This window comes from Nilaparvata lugens, chromosome 13, assembly GCF_014356525.2.
Source record: "Nilaparvata lugens isolate BPH chromosome 13, ASM1435652v1, whole genome shotgun sequence".
In the NCBI taxonomy this organism is placed as follows: domain Eukaryota; kingdom Metazoa; phylum Arthropoda; class Insecta; order Hemiptera; family Delphacidae; genus Nilaparvata; species Nilaparvata lugens.
In genome coordinates, this window is record NC_052516.1 from 12,751,343 (window position 1) to 12,769,219 (window position 17,877).

Below are 17,877 nucleotides of genomic sequence, written 5' to 3' on the forward strand. Positions count from 1 at the left end.
TGAGGATCTTTTCATCTTTGAACAGTGAAGCAAGACTCTTGAACAAAGGTATGGAAACTGCTACAATGAATTTATTACAAGGATGTGTCGTGCAAATATGCCTGAGTCTTTTCAACATACTTGAGGTAATTGATCATTGAATTGAAATAGTTATTTGTGCAACTAGTGCGCAAAGTGACAGTTTGCTGCACCGAAAGAAACGTTTACGCCCGAGCCGTAGGCGAGGGCGGAATGGTTTCTTGAGTGCAGAAGAGGAACTTTGCGCACGTATTTCACATTAAGTTTTTCCTACAGTTACTATTGAATATGAAAAGTGGGTAATTATGGGTAAAATTGCCTGAAATCCATCAAATGTTTTTCTGTGTAATTTTATTATTGATAAAACCTTAATCCTAAAATCCTAAAGTCCTCGTTGTCGTTGGTTATAATATCTAATACTAATAATTAGCGCGTTGTGCTTGTTGCACCTCTGCTCACTATAGCACCACAGCAGTCACTGTTACCAACTTCATTTTGATTTTGCTGCACTGTTGCTCCATATAACCTACTAAGTATTTTGCGTTGCCATGTTGCAAATCTGGAGTGCAGAAAAATTTTTCCCGCACTAGAGCGGAAAAAGTGATTCTTTGCGTTCTGTAATCAGTGCAGCAATGGCCACTTTTCAACGTAACTGTAGGAAAAATTTCAATTCTATCTTGTTTGTAATACTCATGTAGGCTAATCTTATAAGAACTTACTCATCTCAGGATTGTTGGACCAAATGACAAAGGAATTATTGCTCAAGATTTTTCCAATTAGGTTTCTTATTTTTGAGTAAAATTACTGCAAGAATTGAAATTTCGGTACGGTACTCACGTAATGCAAAGTGAGTGTTCATTATGCAATAGCGATTCCGTCAAAATGATATGATTTTTACTTTCCTTGCCCTATTACCATAGGTAAGGAAAGTATGCTTTCAAAAAAATTAAGGTACCCCCCATTTCTAAATTTCTATACGTTTCAAGGTCCCCTGAGTCAAAAACATGATGTGTGTGTGTGTGTGTGTGTGGTGTGTGTGTGTTGTTGTGTGTGGTGTGTGTGTGGTGTGTGTGTGGTGTGTTCTGTGTGTGTTGTGTGTGTGTGGTGTGTGTGTGTGTGTTGTGGTGTGTGTTGTGGTGTGTGTGTGTGTGGTGTGTGTGTGTTGTTTGTGTGGTTGTGTGTGTGTGTGTGTGTGTTGTGTGTGTGTTGTGTGTGTGTGTGTGTATGAACACGATAACTTCATTCCTAATCAACCGATTGACTTGAAATTTTAAACTTAAGGTCTTATACCATGAGGATCGACATTAGAAATTCAATAAATTCAATTCAAAATGGCGGATAATGGATAAAAAACCTTGTTCTTCACGGTTTTCTCGAAAACGGCTCTAACTATTTTCTTCAAAAATGTATACCCTAGATAGCTATTAATAAGCCCTATCAACTGACATGAGTCTCATTTCTGGGAAAATTGCAGGAGCTCCGTAATATTCCTGAGAAGAATGAATTTTGTTAAATTTCTATCACGATTTACTCAAAAATGACTTGACCGATTTTTTTCAAATTCATACTCTATATGGTTATTTATCAGCTCTATCAACTGGCATGAGTCTCCTCCCTGGGAAACTAACAGGCGGTCCACCCCATCCCTGAGAAATTTACTTTGTAACCTCCTCGTGCGTGTGGTAGGTAGGTAGAGCAGTTTATTCAAAAGAACACATGTCGATATTTTATTGTAGAACAGCTGTTTTGACATCTTTTAAAAATCATCAAAATTCATAATTCAACAAGAGAAAATGTACTTGAAAAACCATAAAATGGTGTAATCATAGTTTTAATTATTTAGGCCGCAATCGGCATTTGTTTATTCCCCGAAATTATCCTCGTTTAAGAATGAGGCTTTTAGATCAATGAGCAAGGGAAGTTGTGTGAGTGTTCCACACCAGATTTCTTAATTAATATTCTTGATAGGAAGGGTCTCTTAAGCTATTTAATACTTTAAATACGATGTTTCATTTATGATAAAGTATGTTGTTCATGATAATTGATAGACTATAGAGGTAAAATCGTTTATGTTTATCTTTAATGTTTTTCTTATAATTATCATTGAAATATTGATTATTATATGACCGCAATTACAGGGTAGAGACAAAATGAAGTATGGAGGATTCACGTCTTTCATACTAATTATGCTGGTTGGTTTCTCATCTTTAGGACAGATTTTGGAAGACAGGGTGAGCATCAATATTATCGTTTCATAACATTATTAACTCTATTCAACGTTTCATCGTCTCATGTGTTATAATTATTATGTATGACTATGATTACAAAGGATTTTCGCACTCTGATAATTTGATAACAAAGGATTACCTCAGTCACCGAGTGTACTAAATGTATTAAACTATCAATAATATGATGTTATTATATTCTTGTGATATATATAAGCATTCTGAAAAGATAGCAAAAGGAGATATCCCATGGTATAGGTCGTTTATGTTTCATATTTTCTTATCAAGCCGACTTTTGGTTAAATGAAGCCGATTACTTTCGACTACTGTCTGCTATTACTGTTTTGTTGGGAGTGTTAGTGTAAGAACGGCACAGTATGAGAGACTACCAGCGTCACAAAGCTTCACCAAAAACAACTACTAGGACTATCGGCTTCAGTTAACAGTGAAAATTCGGGACATAAACGACCTATACCATGGGATATCTTCTTATGCTATATATTTCCTCTATGGTATTATCAGAAATGATACAGTATCAACAAAATATGATACAGTATCATATCAACTTGATATTATACTAGTAGTTCTGTGAACAGTAGACCTCACGCAGTATTCTCATCCACAAGTACCTGATTGAAACTACAACAGACCTTATGGAAATACATCAATAGACTGGCTTCTCCACACATCTGTGTAATCACTTGTCAGCTGATTTATGATGAATAATTCTATAGTCTGATTTTTACTCTAATATTGGCGTATGAAGGAGGCTCCTTTTTCCTTTTATATTATCCTTGAAATGCAGAATTTCTAAAAACCTTGTATATACGTCGACGCGCATTTAAAAAAGGAACATACCTGTCAAATTTCATGAAAATCTATTACCGCGTTTGGCCGTAAATGCGCAACATATAAACATTAAGAGAAATGCCAAACCGTCGACTGGAATCTTAGACCTCACTTCGCTTGGTCAACAAAAGCATGGGATGTCTTCTTGTTTCTTATGCTATATTTTCTCTATGGTACTAGTAGTTTTTTGTAATTAACATTTTTTAATTATGTTGCAGATAGCCAGAATAAAAATGACTCTATGGGAAAGTGGATGGGTGGATAAGCCACTTTTTATCAGAAAGAAATTGTTCATGATGATGGTTGGTGCTTCAGCTCGAATTGAGTTAAGACCTTTCGGGCTGCAAGGTCTTAATATGCAGAGTTTTGCTAAGGTAAGTGAATTTTCAACAATTTATTGATAATAACAATTTTGCTTCAATATTTCTATTGGTATAAAAGTCCTAGCACCTTCTAATGGAGGATGTTACCTCTTCATTTTCTTTTCTCCACATACTTGCTAGAATTATTTCCATATTTTTTTCTGGAACTGTACCAAATCTTCTCCATGAATCGACTTCCAAGGATATATGTGTAATATTCGGTTTGGTGTGTTTTTGGACTTCCATATTGAGCTTTTAAATTCAAAATTGAAAATGCATGTAGTGTTTTGTTTCAATGTGGAAATTGGTGGAGAATTGAAAACTTGACGTAATAATGTAATGGAATCAATTGAGAGTAGCTATTGAAAGTAGTGAAAATTAGGACTGGTAATAGTTATTTGTGCAACTAGTGCGCAAAGTGACAGTTTGCTGCACCGAAAGAAACGTTTACGCCCGAGCCGTAGGCGAGGGCGGAATGGTTTCTTGAGTGCAGCAGAGGAACTTTGCGCACGTATTTCACATTAAGTTTTTCCTACAGTTACCATTGAATATGAAAAGTGGGTAATTATGGGCAAAATTGCCTGAAATGCATCAAATGTTTTTCTGTGTAATTTTATTATTGATAAAAACCTTAATTTATTGTCAAATTGAATAAAAATGCTGTCCTTGGTTATAATATATAATGTAATAATTAGCGCGTTGTGCTTGGTTGCACCTCTGCTCACTATAGCAGCCACAGCAGTCACTGTTACCAACTTCATTTGGATTTTGCTGCACTGTTGCTCCATATAACCTACTAAGTATTTTGCGTTGCCATGTTGCAAATCTGGAGTGCAGAAAAATTTTTCCCGCACTAGAGCGGAAAAGTGATTCTTTGCGTTCTGTAATCAGTGCAGCAATGGCCACTTTTCAACGTAACTGTAGGAAAAATAATATGTAGAACCTTAATTGGACTGTAGAGATAATTGGAGAAATTGAATTTAATTAGAACGTAATATTTTTGAAGAATTTTGAAGAATTGGAAATAGGCCTATAACCATACTTGGTTAATTAAGAAGCTACATATGCAAAAATTCAAGTTAATGTGTCCAGTAGTTGAGACGTGATGAAGCTTCAAACATAATTTTCCTATCTAGTATGTGTGTATAAGCCAGTTCCTTCTTTTATTATAGTACTTTTATTTTAGTACTAGCCGTCAGGCTCGCTTCGCTCGCCATATCCGTCTAGCCAGGGGGCTCCGCCCCCTGGACCCCCGTGGAAAATTGGATCAGCGGGCACGCTTCGCTCGCCATATCAGGCGATATAAAACTCCCAGTAATAGCTCTGATTGAAGTAGCAGTGCCCAATCAATTTTTCCGCGATAAATGCATTTCAATCTTCAACTTGGTGCCAACCTAACAAAGTCAACTCAACTTAATGCCAACCTGACAAAATTATTAATTTAGTTACCAGTTAACAACTGTTTCGAAGAGGTACTCTCTCTATATTAACATATGGTATGGACATTTTTCAATTATAATTAAGAGTATAAGAAGAATATACATGCTAAAAGACGAAATTTAAACCCTTAAAAACCACCCTTAGAGTTAAAATATTGCTAAAAGATTTCTTAGTGCGCCTCTAAAGGGCCAACTGAACATACCTACCAAATTTGAACGTTTTTGGTACGGTAGATTTTTAGTTCTGCGAGTCAGTCAGTCAGTGAGTGAGTGCCATTCGCTTTTATATATATAATGAGAAATAAGAAGATAGATAAGTCTATCATTTTGAATTATATGTGAATTTCATTGAGTTAGTCATCAGTTAATAAGGAAGTTATTCCCACTCTATTGTATTAATAAACCGAATTTTTATTTCCAGGTTCTGAGAACTATCTACTCTCTTTTCAACGTAATAAATCATTCAAGCTTATCCAATTCATGAATGAATTATTAATGGTGTTCTGCAACCAATAATGAAGATCTAAAATATGATCTGTGATTTCGAGATGATATCTCGACTGAACAATATATCATAATTATATGACAGTGTACATAGTTGTTAGGGAAGATTGGAAGGTATTATCATAGAGAAACAATAGCGTAAGTAGATATCCCATGGTATAGGACTTTTATGTCGCAACTTTTACTGTTATCTCAAGCCGATTACTGTCGATTATTGTCAATTTTTACTGTTTTGTTGGGGTGAGAGTGTATGAACGGCACAATATGAGAGACTACCAGCGTCACACAGCTGCATGGGCAAGAACTACGTGAACTATCGGCTTGGGATAACAGTAAAAGTTGCGACATAAACGCCCTCTACCAAGGGATATCTACTTATGCTATTGTTTCTCTATGATATTATTATTGTTAGTTGTAAGAATCTATGATAATTATGTGAAACTTTATGATAAGAGTTTATGTAACTTATGAACTTATGATGATACTTGGGGTTTATATTGAGCATAAATAGCTCTCAATGTAAATATTCAGTAATTGTGTACTTTTTACTTCTAAACCCTATTCCCTAATGTTCTTTGTGTTCTTCATATTATAAAACTCTTCTAGGGCCGGTTTCCGAGCTCGGATTTAACCAAGCTCTAGACTTTAATCAGCTGGAGTCGGAAACTTGACTTCGTAGTCGTAGTTTTTATGATAATTTTTATTTTCTCATTTCTATGATTCAAACGTTTTTACTTTCCTTGCCCTATTACCATAGGTAAGGAAAGTATTGCTTTCCGAAAAAAATTAAGGTACCGAAATTTCTATACGTTTCAAGGTCCCCTGAGTCCAAAAACATGATTTTTGGGTATTGGTCTGTATGTGTGTGTGTGTGTGTGTGTGTGTGTGTTGTGTGTGTGTGTGTGTGTGTATGAGTGTATGTGCGTCTGTGTACACGATATCTCATCTCCCAATTAACGGAATGACTTGAAATTTGGAACTTAAGGTCCTTCCACTATAAGGATCCGACACGATCAATTTCAACAATAATTTCGATCAGATGCAATTAAAGATGGCGGCTAAAATGGCGAAAATGTTGTAAAAAACAGGGTTTTTCGTGATTTTCTCGAAAACGGCTCCAACGATTTTGATTAAAGTTATACCTGAAATAGTCATCGATAAGCTCTATCAACTGCCACAAGTCCCATATCTGTAAAAATTTCAGGAGCTCCGCCCCATCTATGCAAAGTTTGATTTTAGATTCTCAATTATCAGGCTTCAGATACAATTTAAACAGAAAAATTCGAGTGGAAAAGATTCAGCATGAGAATCTCTACAACTAATGTTCAGTAACATTTTCACCTAAAATTAAAAATAAGCACGAAATTCGAGAAAATGTGATTATCCAATCGCAAACTGTTGGCAACTGTTGATTCTATTAAATGATTCACTATGAAGAGATAGCAGACCTCGTATGTCTCCAACGTTATTGTCCTGTCACCAGCTGGCTCAGATCTTTGTTTACAAGTAGATTTGATATGCGCGAGAACACTAGCGTCAGGTGATCAATTTTCATAACGGCAAGGAAAGTTGTGTGAGTGCGCCACACCAGATTTTTTTTAACGAAATGAAACATACCTAAATAAGTTCTAAATAGCTGAAACTTTACACTATTTTATCTTTATTTTATTTTGTGTTCAGTTTTCTAGTTTTTCGAAATTCAATTTAAATATCGTTAGTCGTTATACTGCGACTAGGCCCCGTTTCGGAAAGCCAATTTTCTGACTCCAGCTGTTTAAAGTCTAGAACTTATCTGAATTCCGAGCTCGGAAACCGGCCCCTTATGTTTTTATGTTCTAATGTTCCCTAGTATTCTTCTAATATTCCTAATGCTCTATTACTGAAGCCAAAGAGATGTCTACATCATTCTTGGGCTTTTACAGTTTACAATTACTTGTAAAGTGAGATCATTCTTTTCAACTGATTCCCAATTGAAATCATAGAATTCTCATCTGGAGATACATTTTCTACAGCCTCATGTACCCAGATAATTTGTTTTGTAACAGGTTTTTTTTAATAACGTTTATCATTCATTGAAATTAACGTTTCAAGTTTGAATGGTGAAGAGGACTTGAGAGTCCTAACTTCTCCAAATGAATAATATTTCCATTCCATTCATTTCTCCATCATTTTGTACAGGACTTACAAACCGGTACAAGGTTCAATTAATTCGAACATATCAATATTGCATTCAACAATTTCTATTTATTTACAAATACAACCTTGAATGCAAACTACAGTAAACACAGAGACAACACGCAACAGAGAATAAACACCACAAACTTAAAAACTAGCAACAGAAATAAACAATAAACATAGAAACAGTCTATAAAATAATAGGTTTGTGTGTTGTATCTTAGAAAAAAATATATAGTAGCCTAGTTGTACAATTTTGTAGATACATTATAGAAAATTTCCATGATCAAAAAATATATAATCTATGTTTTGTGAGTATAGAGTTGAAAATTAAGGAGATATTGTAAAGAGATATATGTGTGTGGGGGAGAGAAAGAGCGAAGGAGACAGACAGAGAGAGAGAGAGAGAGAGAGAGAGAGAGAGAGTGTGTGCGTGAGAGTGAGAGAGTAGAGTAGTTGTACGATTTTTAGATACAAAAATTTCATGGTAAAATATATTATCTATTTTTTGTGAGTGTATCGTGAGAAGGTATTGTCAGAGACAAGAAATATAGTTATGCTTAACCTTTATCTATGGTATTGTAGAGAAATATGTGTGTGCGTGTGTGTGAGAGAGAGAATAGAATAGAGTAGGATAGAATCGCTGCCTTATTTCGTCCTAGGAGAGCGGAGTTAGGGCGCAGCCGGTCCTCTCCTTCACTCAACCCTCAAATAGAGAGAGAGAGAGAGTGAGAGAGAGAGAGAGAGAGAGAGAGAGAGAGAGAGTGAGAGAGTGAGTTTGATAAAAGGGAAGGAAGGGAGAGAGAGAGAGAGACAGCGAAAGAAAGAGAGAGAGAGCTACTGAGAAAATAACATGGAAGGTTGTTGGGACATGACAGTTGATATAAGAGATATTATTTCTTGATATAGCTCACGAAAGAAAATAAAATTACAAGTAATTATTATTAAACGAAAATCTCAATTAAATGCTGTAAATCACCCCGAAGACTTCTGCTACTGCAAATATTGACAACAGGGTAAACAGCTAGATGGAAATTCGATGAGCGCTACTATACAAAAATTATTTGTCAGCCCGGGAAGTTTTAAGTTAGGGAAGGCAGAGAGAGGTAGAGAGAAACAGTTCTAGGTAGAGGAAAGAGAGAGAGCGACTGAGTGAGTCGGTGAGAGAGAGAGAGCATAATGTGAGAGTCCAATATCAATCTCCTCTCTTGAATATCGTGTTCCTTGGAAAAATCAAACTTACAAGTCCTGAATCCCAAGATGGGACAAATTTGGTTTTAGTTTACGATGATATGAAAATAGTTTGAAGAGAACAGTTGGGTTTCAGGAAGTTAATTCTCGGGAAAAACAGTGTCAAAGGGAAATTTTCGCGATATTTTGTTGGCAATAGTGAGAACCATTTCAGCTGCCACCCTTTCGGCAACTGGTTTCAGAGACTTCATGAATTCCTGTTTGTTTTCGTTGATTGCGATGTTTACTGCGTCTCCTGTGAATAGAGAAAAATATATAAATTTTCAAATTTCTATTATTTATTTATTTATTCATCATTTACAATCAACTTAAGGACAAAGAAACATACCACAGTCCAAAACTTCTTTTCATCCCAATTTCATTAAATAAATTGTTCAAATAAAGGTTATGTGCGACTTTCCAATTCTTCACTAATTTCTACATGATATATTAAAGGGAAGAATTTGCTTATACACGTACGGGATAGGAACTGATTAACGTGATGATACAGTATCATCTCAACTTGACACACAACATCATAATTTGATACAGAACTTCAAAACTTTGATGAACTCTACAAACCATGGGATATCTTCTTCTGCTAGCTTTTCTTTATGGTGTCATCATAAATGATACAGTATCACCACAATATGATACAGCATCACCACAATATGATACTGTATCATCTCAACTTGATACACAACAAGATGATTTGATACAAAACTTCCAAACTTTGATTGAACTCTACAAACCATGAGATATCTTCTTATGCTATCTTTTTTCTATGGTGTCATTTTGATACAATATCAACACAATATGATATAGTATTACCTCACCATGATACAGAATCATCTCAACTTGATACACAACACCATAATTTGATACAAAACTTCCAAACTTTGATTGAACTCTACAAACCATGGGATATCTTCTTATGCTATCTTTTTTCCAGGGTGTCATTTTGATACAGTATCAACACAATATGATATAGTATTAACCCACCACGATACTGTATCATTTCAATTTGATACACAACACCGCGATTTGATACAAAACTTCCAAACTTTGAATGAATTCTACAAACCATGGGATATCTTCTTATGCTATCTTTTCTATATGATGTCACAATAAATGATACACTATCACCACAATATGATACAGTATCATTTCAACTCGATACACAACACCACAATTCGATACAAAACTTCCAAACGTTGAAAGAATTCGACAAACCATGGCTTATCTTTTCTCTATGCCCGAGGGATCTCGAAGTAGATTTGGTGAATGTGATTATAAATTTATGATATTTGACTGAGGCCCGGTTGCACAAAAACCTTTTGAGTTTTAATCATGATTAAATTCTACTAGAGTCAATCAGAGAAGGTAATTCTGAGAAGAAAGCTTCTCTGATTGGTTATCGTGGCATTTAACCGGGATTAGAAGATAAAGCTGCGATTTATTAACAAAATGTTAATAACTCAATCCTTATAGATTATATTAGATTGAACATAACTTATCATACACACGATGAACATGTGTGTTTGTCAAATTGCGTTCAATCGAATAGAATCTATAAGGATTAAGTTATTAACATTTTGTGTAGTTGAGAAGTTGATATTGTGGTAATTATTCATATTGAATGAAAAAGACTAGAAATTGTCAATAAAACCACTGATTTGTAACAATTTTATTAATAACTTTGGTGTGAACCCAGCTTAACAGGGTTTTGTGCAACCGGTTGTCAATCTTTGTATTTCCATCATGCATTATCAACATGATTATTGATTGAGAATATTGATGCGATTAGATGTACTAACCAAGAGCCTTGTCTCCGTTAAATAGGTTTTCGAGCTTGATGTCATAGTTTCCCAGGTCAATTCCCAGCTCAATGTTGTAGAAGTCTATGTAGTTGCTGCCTCCACGCTTCGAAGCCTTGCCCTTCAACACTAGATCAGCTGTTACGTCAGCTGAAAACACACAACAAATTCGTTAAATATCTATAATTGATCGAACGAAGTGAGGTCTAAGATTCAAGTCAACGGTTTGGCATTTCTCTCAATGTTTATATGTTGCGCATTTAAGGCGAAACGCGGTAATAGATTTTCATTAAATTTGACAGGTATGTTCCTTTTTCAATTGCGCGTCGACGTATATACAAGGTTTTTGGAAATTTAGCATTTCAAGGATAATATAGAAGGGAAAAGGAGCCTCCTTCATACGCCAATATTAGAGTAAAAATCAGACTATAGAATTATTCATCATAACTTATCATACACACGATGAACATGTGTGTTTGTCAAATTGCGTTCAATCGAATAGAATCTATAAGGATTAAGTTATTAACATTTTGTGTAGTTGAGAAGTTGATATTGTGGTAATTATTCATATTGAATGAAAAAGACTAGAAATTGTCAATAAAACCACTGATTTGTAACAATTTTATTAATAACTTTGTTGTAAACCCAGCTTAACAGGGTTTTGTGCAACCGGTTGTCAATCTTTTTATTTCCATCATGCATTATCAACATGATTATTGATTGAGAATATTGATGCGATTAGATGTACTAACCAAGAGCCTTGTCTCCGTTAAATAGGTTTTCGAGCTTGATGTCATAGTTTCCCAGGTCAATTCCCAGCTCAATGTTGTAGAAGTCTATGTAGTTGCTGCCTCCACGCTTCGAAGCCTTGCCCTTCAACACTAGATCAGCTGTTACGTCAGCTGAAAACACACAACAAATTCGTTAAATATCTATAATTGATCGAACGAAGTGAGGTCTAAGATTCAAGTCAACGGTTTGGCATTTCTCTCAATGTTTATATGTTGCGCATTTAAGGCGAAACGCGGTAATAGATTTTCATTAAATTTGACAGGTATGTTCCTTTTTCAATTGCGCGTCGACGTATATACAAGGTTTTTGGAAATTTAGCATTTCAAGGATAATATAGAAGGGAAAAGGAGCCTCCTTCATACGCCAATATTAGAGTAAAAATCAGACTATAGAATTATTCATCATAAATCAGCTGACAAGTGATTGCACAGATGTGTGGAGAAGCCAGTCTAATGCTGTATTTCCATAAGGTCTATAGTTTCAATCAGGTACTTGTGGATGAGAATACTGCGTGAGGCCTACTGTTCACAGAACTACTAGTATAATAAAGTAAAGAATTGGTTCATACACGAACAAGATAAGAAATTCACGAATGACGCATCATCACGTCTGAACTATACTCAACTGATTAACTCGATATTTTGCATATAGATTCTCAATTTACCGAGGATGGTTATAGGTCTATTTTATATCTTCAAGACTTTGGTAGTTCAAGCTTTCAGTTTTTCAAGTTTCAAAATAGGCCCTCGTGGAGCACGGTTTACCTGCTAGTATCTACAATATAATAAAGGAAAGAACTGGCTTATACATGTAGGGGATAGGAAATTCACGAATGACGCATCATCACGACTCAACTACTCAACTCATTAACTTGAAATTTCGCACATTGATTCCTAATTCAAAGAAATTAAAAGAAACCACCTGGTCTTCCCCGTTCTCCGGAAAGTGTAGACCGAGTCAGAACGGCAGTTGTTACTAGTCTAAAGCTGCGTCCACATATTCGCGCTTCCAACCCGCACCGAGCACGCTCCTCCCTCGTACCGCCCTCGTACCACCATCGAACCACAGTCGCTCCGCCCACGCACCCATCATGAACGTTACGGAAGATGTTAGATCTTTTCGCGTTCCCCGGTCGAACCACTGTTGCTCCCCGGTCGATCATCAATCGCTCTGCTGGAGTGACGTTCGGTTGCGGAGCAGAGCGACAGTCTGTACGCACCTCTAGACGATCGACTCGATGACACTGACTCGGTCTACATTTTCAGGAGTACGAACTGAACGGGAAAGACCAGGTGGTTTCTTTTTCATCACAGAACTAGTACTCCTAAACGCTGCAACCCATCGGAGTAGCCTACAGTATTTCGATCGGGCATTGCACCTCGACCCTCAACTCTAAGATAATGACGAAAAAGCGTTGCACTGTGACTACAGATTCTTTGTTTCTAAAAAAACTGCTTGACAGCGAACACACGATGTTGTACACTCATAGCAACTGGAATGGCATAGTTTGGGTCGTCTGCCAACATTTTGTTCCAGGGCAATACCCTCTCCCGTTGACGAGTACTGGCTGTTCGAAAAACATGCGTTTCCTCTGTACAACTCTGTATTATAGTTATTCTACATCTAGTATACTAATCTGTAATGGTTGTACTTACTAGCATTAGCTTTCATGGGTCCTTTTTCCTGGATATTGTTTATATTATAGTTATTCTACATCTAGTATATTAATCTATGATTGTTGTACTTACTAGCATTAGCTTTCATGGGTCCTTTTCCCTGGATGGGAACCCCCAGAACTGTGGCGTTCACATCGTATTTGCCCTCGAAATGCAGGGAAGGAATAGCTACCACCAGACTGAACACCAAATTCTTCAAATCGGTCCTGAAATCAACAATCATTTATTCATTTATCACATTGTGTACAAATACTAAACATGAGGAAAGGCACAACAGGCTCATGCCCAAAACTGTCCCATTTCCAATTTATACTATATACTGTCCAAATCAAAATGTTGGTTATGTCACTTTCACTTTTCAAAATACAATTTACGCTCTTCAATACTCAGATAAACGAGCAAATTTTGAATCAAATAGATACTATTAGTCTAAAATTAAAAATTCTAGAACAGTAACTTAATAATTATTTAAAAAGTCTAAATTTTGAATGAGACTAGAAATTTTTCAGCTAAAAACTTCACACTTTTGATCATACATTGATCAATAAAAAAAATCAACAATTCCATCAATTATTATTCAAGAATGATAATGATTGAATAGATTCAATCTATATTTGTAAGGGCCGTCAAAGCTTAAACGGAATTCAATCAGCTGGTAGCTTTAACTCAAAATGAACCACATAATAACAAACAAGACTTGATTATGGTTTAATCCAGTTTTAAATTTAATTTAGTTCAAACTGACACTGTTCAAAAGGCACTAAAGTCAAAGCTTAAACTGAATTTAATCAGCTGATGTCTTAGACTCGAAATGGTAGCTTTAAGTCAAAATGAACCATAATTGAATAAAAACACAAATATGTTGTCAAATTCAACACTGTTGACAGTGTACAACAGTAGAACAGTGTAGAATTTAACAACATATTTGTGTTTTTATTCGATTATGGAACGGTTCTACAATATTGACAATGACCCAGTCAAATTTTCAAAATGGGCCACATTATAACAAACGAGACTTGATAATATTTAATACAGTTTGAAATGAAATTTAGTTCAAACGGCACTTAGTGTTAGAAAAACGAAGAAATATGCGGAGAAAAGCATTTGATTTTCAGGACTCACGTTAGTTTCTTGACTTTGTAATTTCCAGCTCCATGAACTGTGACATCCTTTCCGACCGCTTTGAAAGATCCTCCTGGAGAAACCACAACCTCTGGAAGGATTAGGGGCTCGATCGCTGGAATCTCCAGTTCAGGGATTCCTATAAAGAACAAAATCAATCAAATTCACAATCTTCAAAATTCACAATATCTATAGTCTTCATTTATGTATAGCTGACATTCCTACCCAATTCCAAGTAGCTGAGTATGAGAGTTTATCTCTTTCCAACCAATCAAGTCTCATTTCTAGAGACCCGGTTTCCGAGCTCGGGATTCAGCTAAGTTCTAGACTTTGAACAGCTGGAGTCAGAAAATTGGCTTTCCGAAACGGGGCGTAAAAGCAGTCAACGTTCAAATTAAATTTCGAAACACTACAAAATAAGAAAATTGAACACAAAATAAACAAATCTGGTGTGGCGCACTCACACAACTTACCTTACCGTTATGAAAATTGATCACCTGACGCTAGTGTTCCCGCGCATCTCAAAGCTACTATTCAAATATTTGAGTCAGCTGGTGACAGGGCAATAACGCTGGAGACACACATGAGGTCTGCTATCTCTTCATAGTGAATGATTTAATAGAATCAACAATAATTTGCAATTGAATAATCATATTTTCTCGAATTTGAAGCTTATTTTCAATTTTAGGTGAAAATGTTACTGAACATTAATTGTAGAGATTTTCATGCTCAATCTACTTCACTCGATTTTTTTTGTTTAAATTGTATCTGAAGCCTGATAATTGGGAATCTAAAATCGAACTTTGCATTGATGGGGCGGAGCTCCTGAAATTTTTACAGATATGGGACTTGTGGCAGTTGATAGTGCTTATCGATGACTATTTTAGGTATGAATTTGATCAAAATCGTTGGAGCCGTTTCCGAGAAAATCACGAATACCCCTGTTTTTTGACAACATTTTTGCCATTTTAGCCGCCATCTTGAATTGCATTTTATCGAAATTGTTCGTGTCGGATCCTTATAGTGAAAGGACCTTAAGTTCCAAATTTCAAGTCATTCCGTTAATTGGGAGATGAGATATCATGTACACAGACGCACATACACTCATACACACACACTTTTTTGGACTCAGGGGACCTTGAAACGTATAGAAATTTAGAAATTGGGGTACCTTAATTTTTTTCGGAAAGCAATACTTTCCTTACCTATGGTAATAGGGCAAGGAAAGTAATAGTCTTGAGTTTCAGCTATTTTATTTCAGCAAATTATTTAGTAATGTTTCATTCCGCCAAGGAAGAACATTACCAATTATAGAAATGAGAAAATAAAGATTATCAAGAAAACTGTGACTACGCCCCGTTTCGGAAAGCCAATTTCCTGACTTCAGCTTTTAAAAGTTTAGAACTTGGCTTGATTGGTTGGAAAGAGATGAATTTCCATACTCAGCTACTTAGAATTGGGTTGGAATATCAGCTATACATAAATGAAGACTATACAAGATTTTATATACAGTAGTATAAAACTTATGTATGATAATATGTTTACTACAAATTTTCCCACAAATAAAGGAATTAGAACTGCAAAAAGGTGTTGGATACTAAGTGCCGGTTGCACAAAAGCCGGTTAAATTCTAATTGTGGTTAATTCTACGAGAACCAATCAGAGAAGCCGTCTCACCAAAAAGGCCTTAAACTAACAGATACTAAGGAAATACCTACAGATTTTTGAAATTTCTATCATATTTGACAAAATCTACACTGGATGAGAGAAATCTAAGACTCACCGTTTTTAGTTTTGGCCTCAAATCTTCCACTGAATGTAGGATACATTCATCCAATTTTGGGTCGTTCCTTTTGCAGATTTTGATGTAGTCGGCTGGAACAAACAAAGACTCATTTGAAACAAAGTAGAAGTACAAACTGAAAATTCAAGTAAAATAGAGGTAAATAGTCAATTATTCGAACTAAATCTCTATCAGATTGATTAACCTTCAATTCATGAGATAAAATTTTATATGTAAGCCTATATTGGGATAGAAGAGTACCTACGTATAATCAGGTCCACGTTCTAATTACAGTGGAGAAATATAGGAGAACAACGTTGCCGATCGTTGTCAATGCCTTCTATAGACGGTAACTAATACAGGTTTATTGATGTAATATTAACTGTTCATTCTTGTTTAAAAAAATCAATTATATTTCTCAATAATTTTATAATAAATTTTCATAATTAAGATGAAATATTTTGTTGATTAATTATTAATTCTACATTGTTAAAAGACGATCTGGCGACAGATCAAAGCGAGAAAAATATAGCTCTATCCGCTTTGTTGAATGATAGACAAGGATAGCAATACCATTGCTAATCAATCACTGCCATTATAACGTGGACCTCACTATATAGAAAAGATAGAGTTATCTGCTTTGCCTATGACAGACAAGGATAGCAACACCAATGTTAATCAGGTAATGACTTTAAAACGTCAATCTCACTACAGAATTGTCCATAAAACTGATACCTAGCCTATCATAAAAAGCCTTACTGATAACATAGTCTTACATAGCCTTACATGAAACTAGCCTATACGGATACCTGGTCTTATCACTGAAAAAGTCGAAATTATATTGAAAAATGTGGTGTGGCGCACTCACACAACTTTCCTTGCCGTTATGAAAATTGATCAACTGACGCTAGTGTTCACGCGCATCTCAAGTCTACTATTCAAAGATCTAAGCCAGTTGGTGACATGACAATAACGCTGCAGACACACAAAGTCTGCCATGTCTTCATAGTGAATGATTTAATAGAATCAACAGTTGCCAACAGTTTGCAATTGAAATAATAACATTTTCTAGAATTTCGAGCTTATTTTGAATTTTAGGTGAAAATGTAACTGAACATTAATTGTAGAGAATTTCATGCACAATCTTTTCCACTAGGAAATTTCTGTATGAATTGTATCTGAAGCCTGATAATTGGGAATCCAAAATCAAACCTTGCATAGATGGGGCGGAGCTCCTGGAATTTTATCAGATATGGGACTTGTGGCAGTTGATAAAGCTTAATGATGACTATTTTAGGTATGAATTTGATCAAAATCGTTGGAGCCGTTTCCGAGAAAATCGCGAAAACCCCTGTTTTTGACAACATTTTCGCCATTTTAGCCGCCATCTTGAATTGCATTAGATCGAAATTGTACGTGTCGGATCCTTTTTATTGTAAGGACCTAAAGTTTGAAATTTCAAGTCATTACGTTGATTGGGAGATGAGATATCGTGTACACTGACGCACATATGCTCAAACACTCAGAAACCACTTTTTTGCACTCAGGGGACCTTGAAACGTATAGAAATTTAGACATTGGGGTACCTTAATTTTTTTCGGAAAGCAATACTTCCCTTACCTATGGTAATAGGGCGAGGAAAGTAAAAAGTCGAAATTATATTGAAAAGGTTCTAGTTATGCTAATATTAGGAGAGTGGTTGTAAATATTGTTCAAGTAAGTTTGTGCAATATTAATAACACCTTCGTACAACACAGAAAGTAATGAGCATGTTCTATTATGTAATAGACTACTGGAATTAACTACAAACATAAATAAGCAGATAAATAACAAACTAGATCAGATCATTTGAATAAATGATTAACAAGGCAGGCCTGAGTATCAT

The 17,877-nt window shown here is 35.5% G+C and overlaps 2 protein-coding genes across 3 annotated transcripts; one reads left to right on the forward strand and one right to left on the reverse strand.

The window, feature by feature from the left end:
* Positions 1 to 51: 51 nt before the first annotated feature.
* On the forward strand, positions 52 to 6,039 carry LOC120354102. The gene is made up of 4 exons (XM_039440356.1): positions 52 to 125; positions 2,157 to 2,249; positions 3,311 to 3,466; positions 6,004 to 6,039. The coding sequence occupies exons 1-4, from the start codon at positions 66 to 68 to the stop codon at positions 6,037 to 6,039; spliced, it is 345 nt and encodes a 114-aa protein (XP_039296290.1). The 5' UTR covers positions 52 to 65.
* Positions 6,040 to 7,621: 1,582 nt separating this feature from the next.
* LOC111049702 (protein takeout-like) lies at positions 7,622 to 16,084 on the reverse strand (the record flags this gene model as incomplete). Of its 2 annotated transcripts, none has more annotated exon segments than XM_039439847.1 (5): positions 7,622 to 9,058; positions 11,372 to 11,521; positions 13,160 to 13,293; positions 14,210 to 14,348; positions 15,993 to 16,084. In XM_039439847.1, coding segments are annotated over 5 exon segments (624 nt in total). In that variant the 3' UTR covers positions 7,622 to 8,903.
* Between the last annotated feature and the right edge of the window lie 1,793 nt (positions 16,085 to 17,877).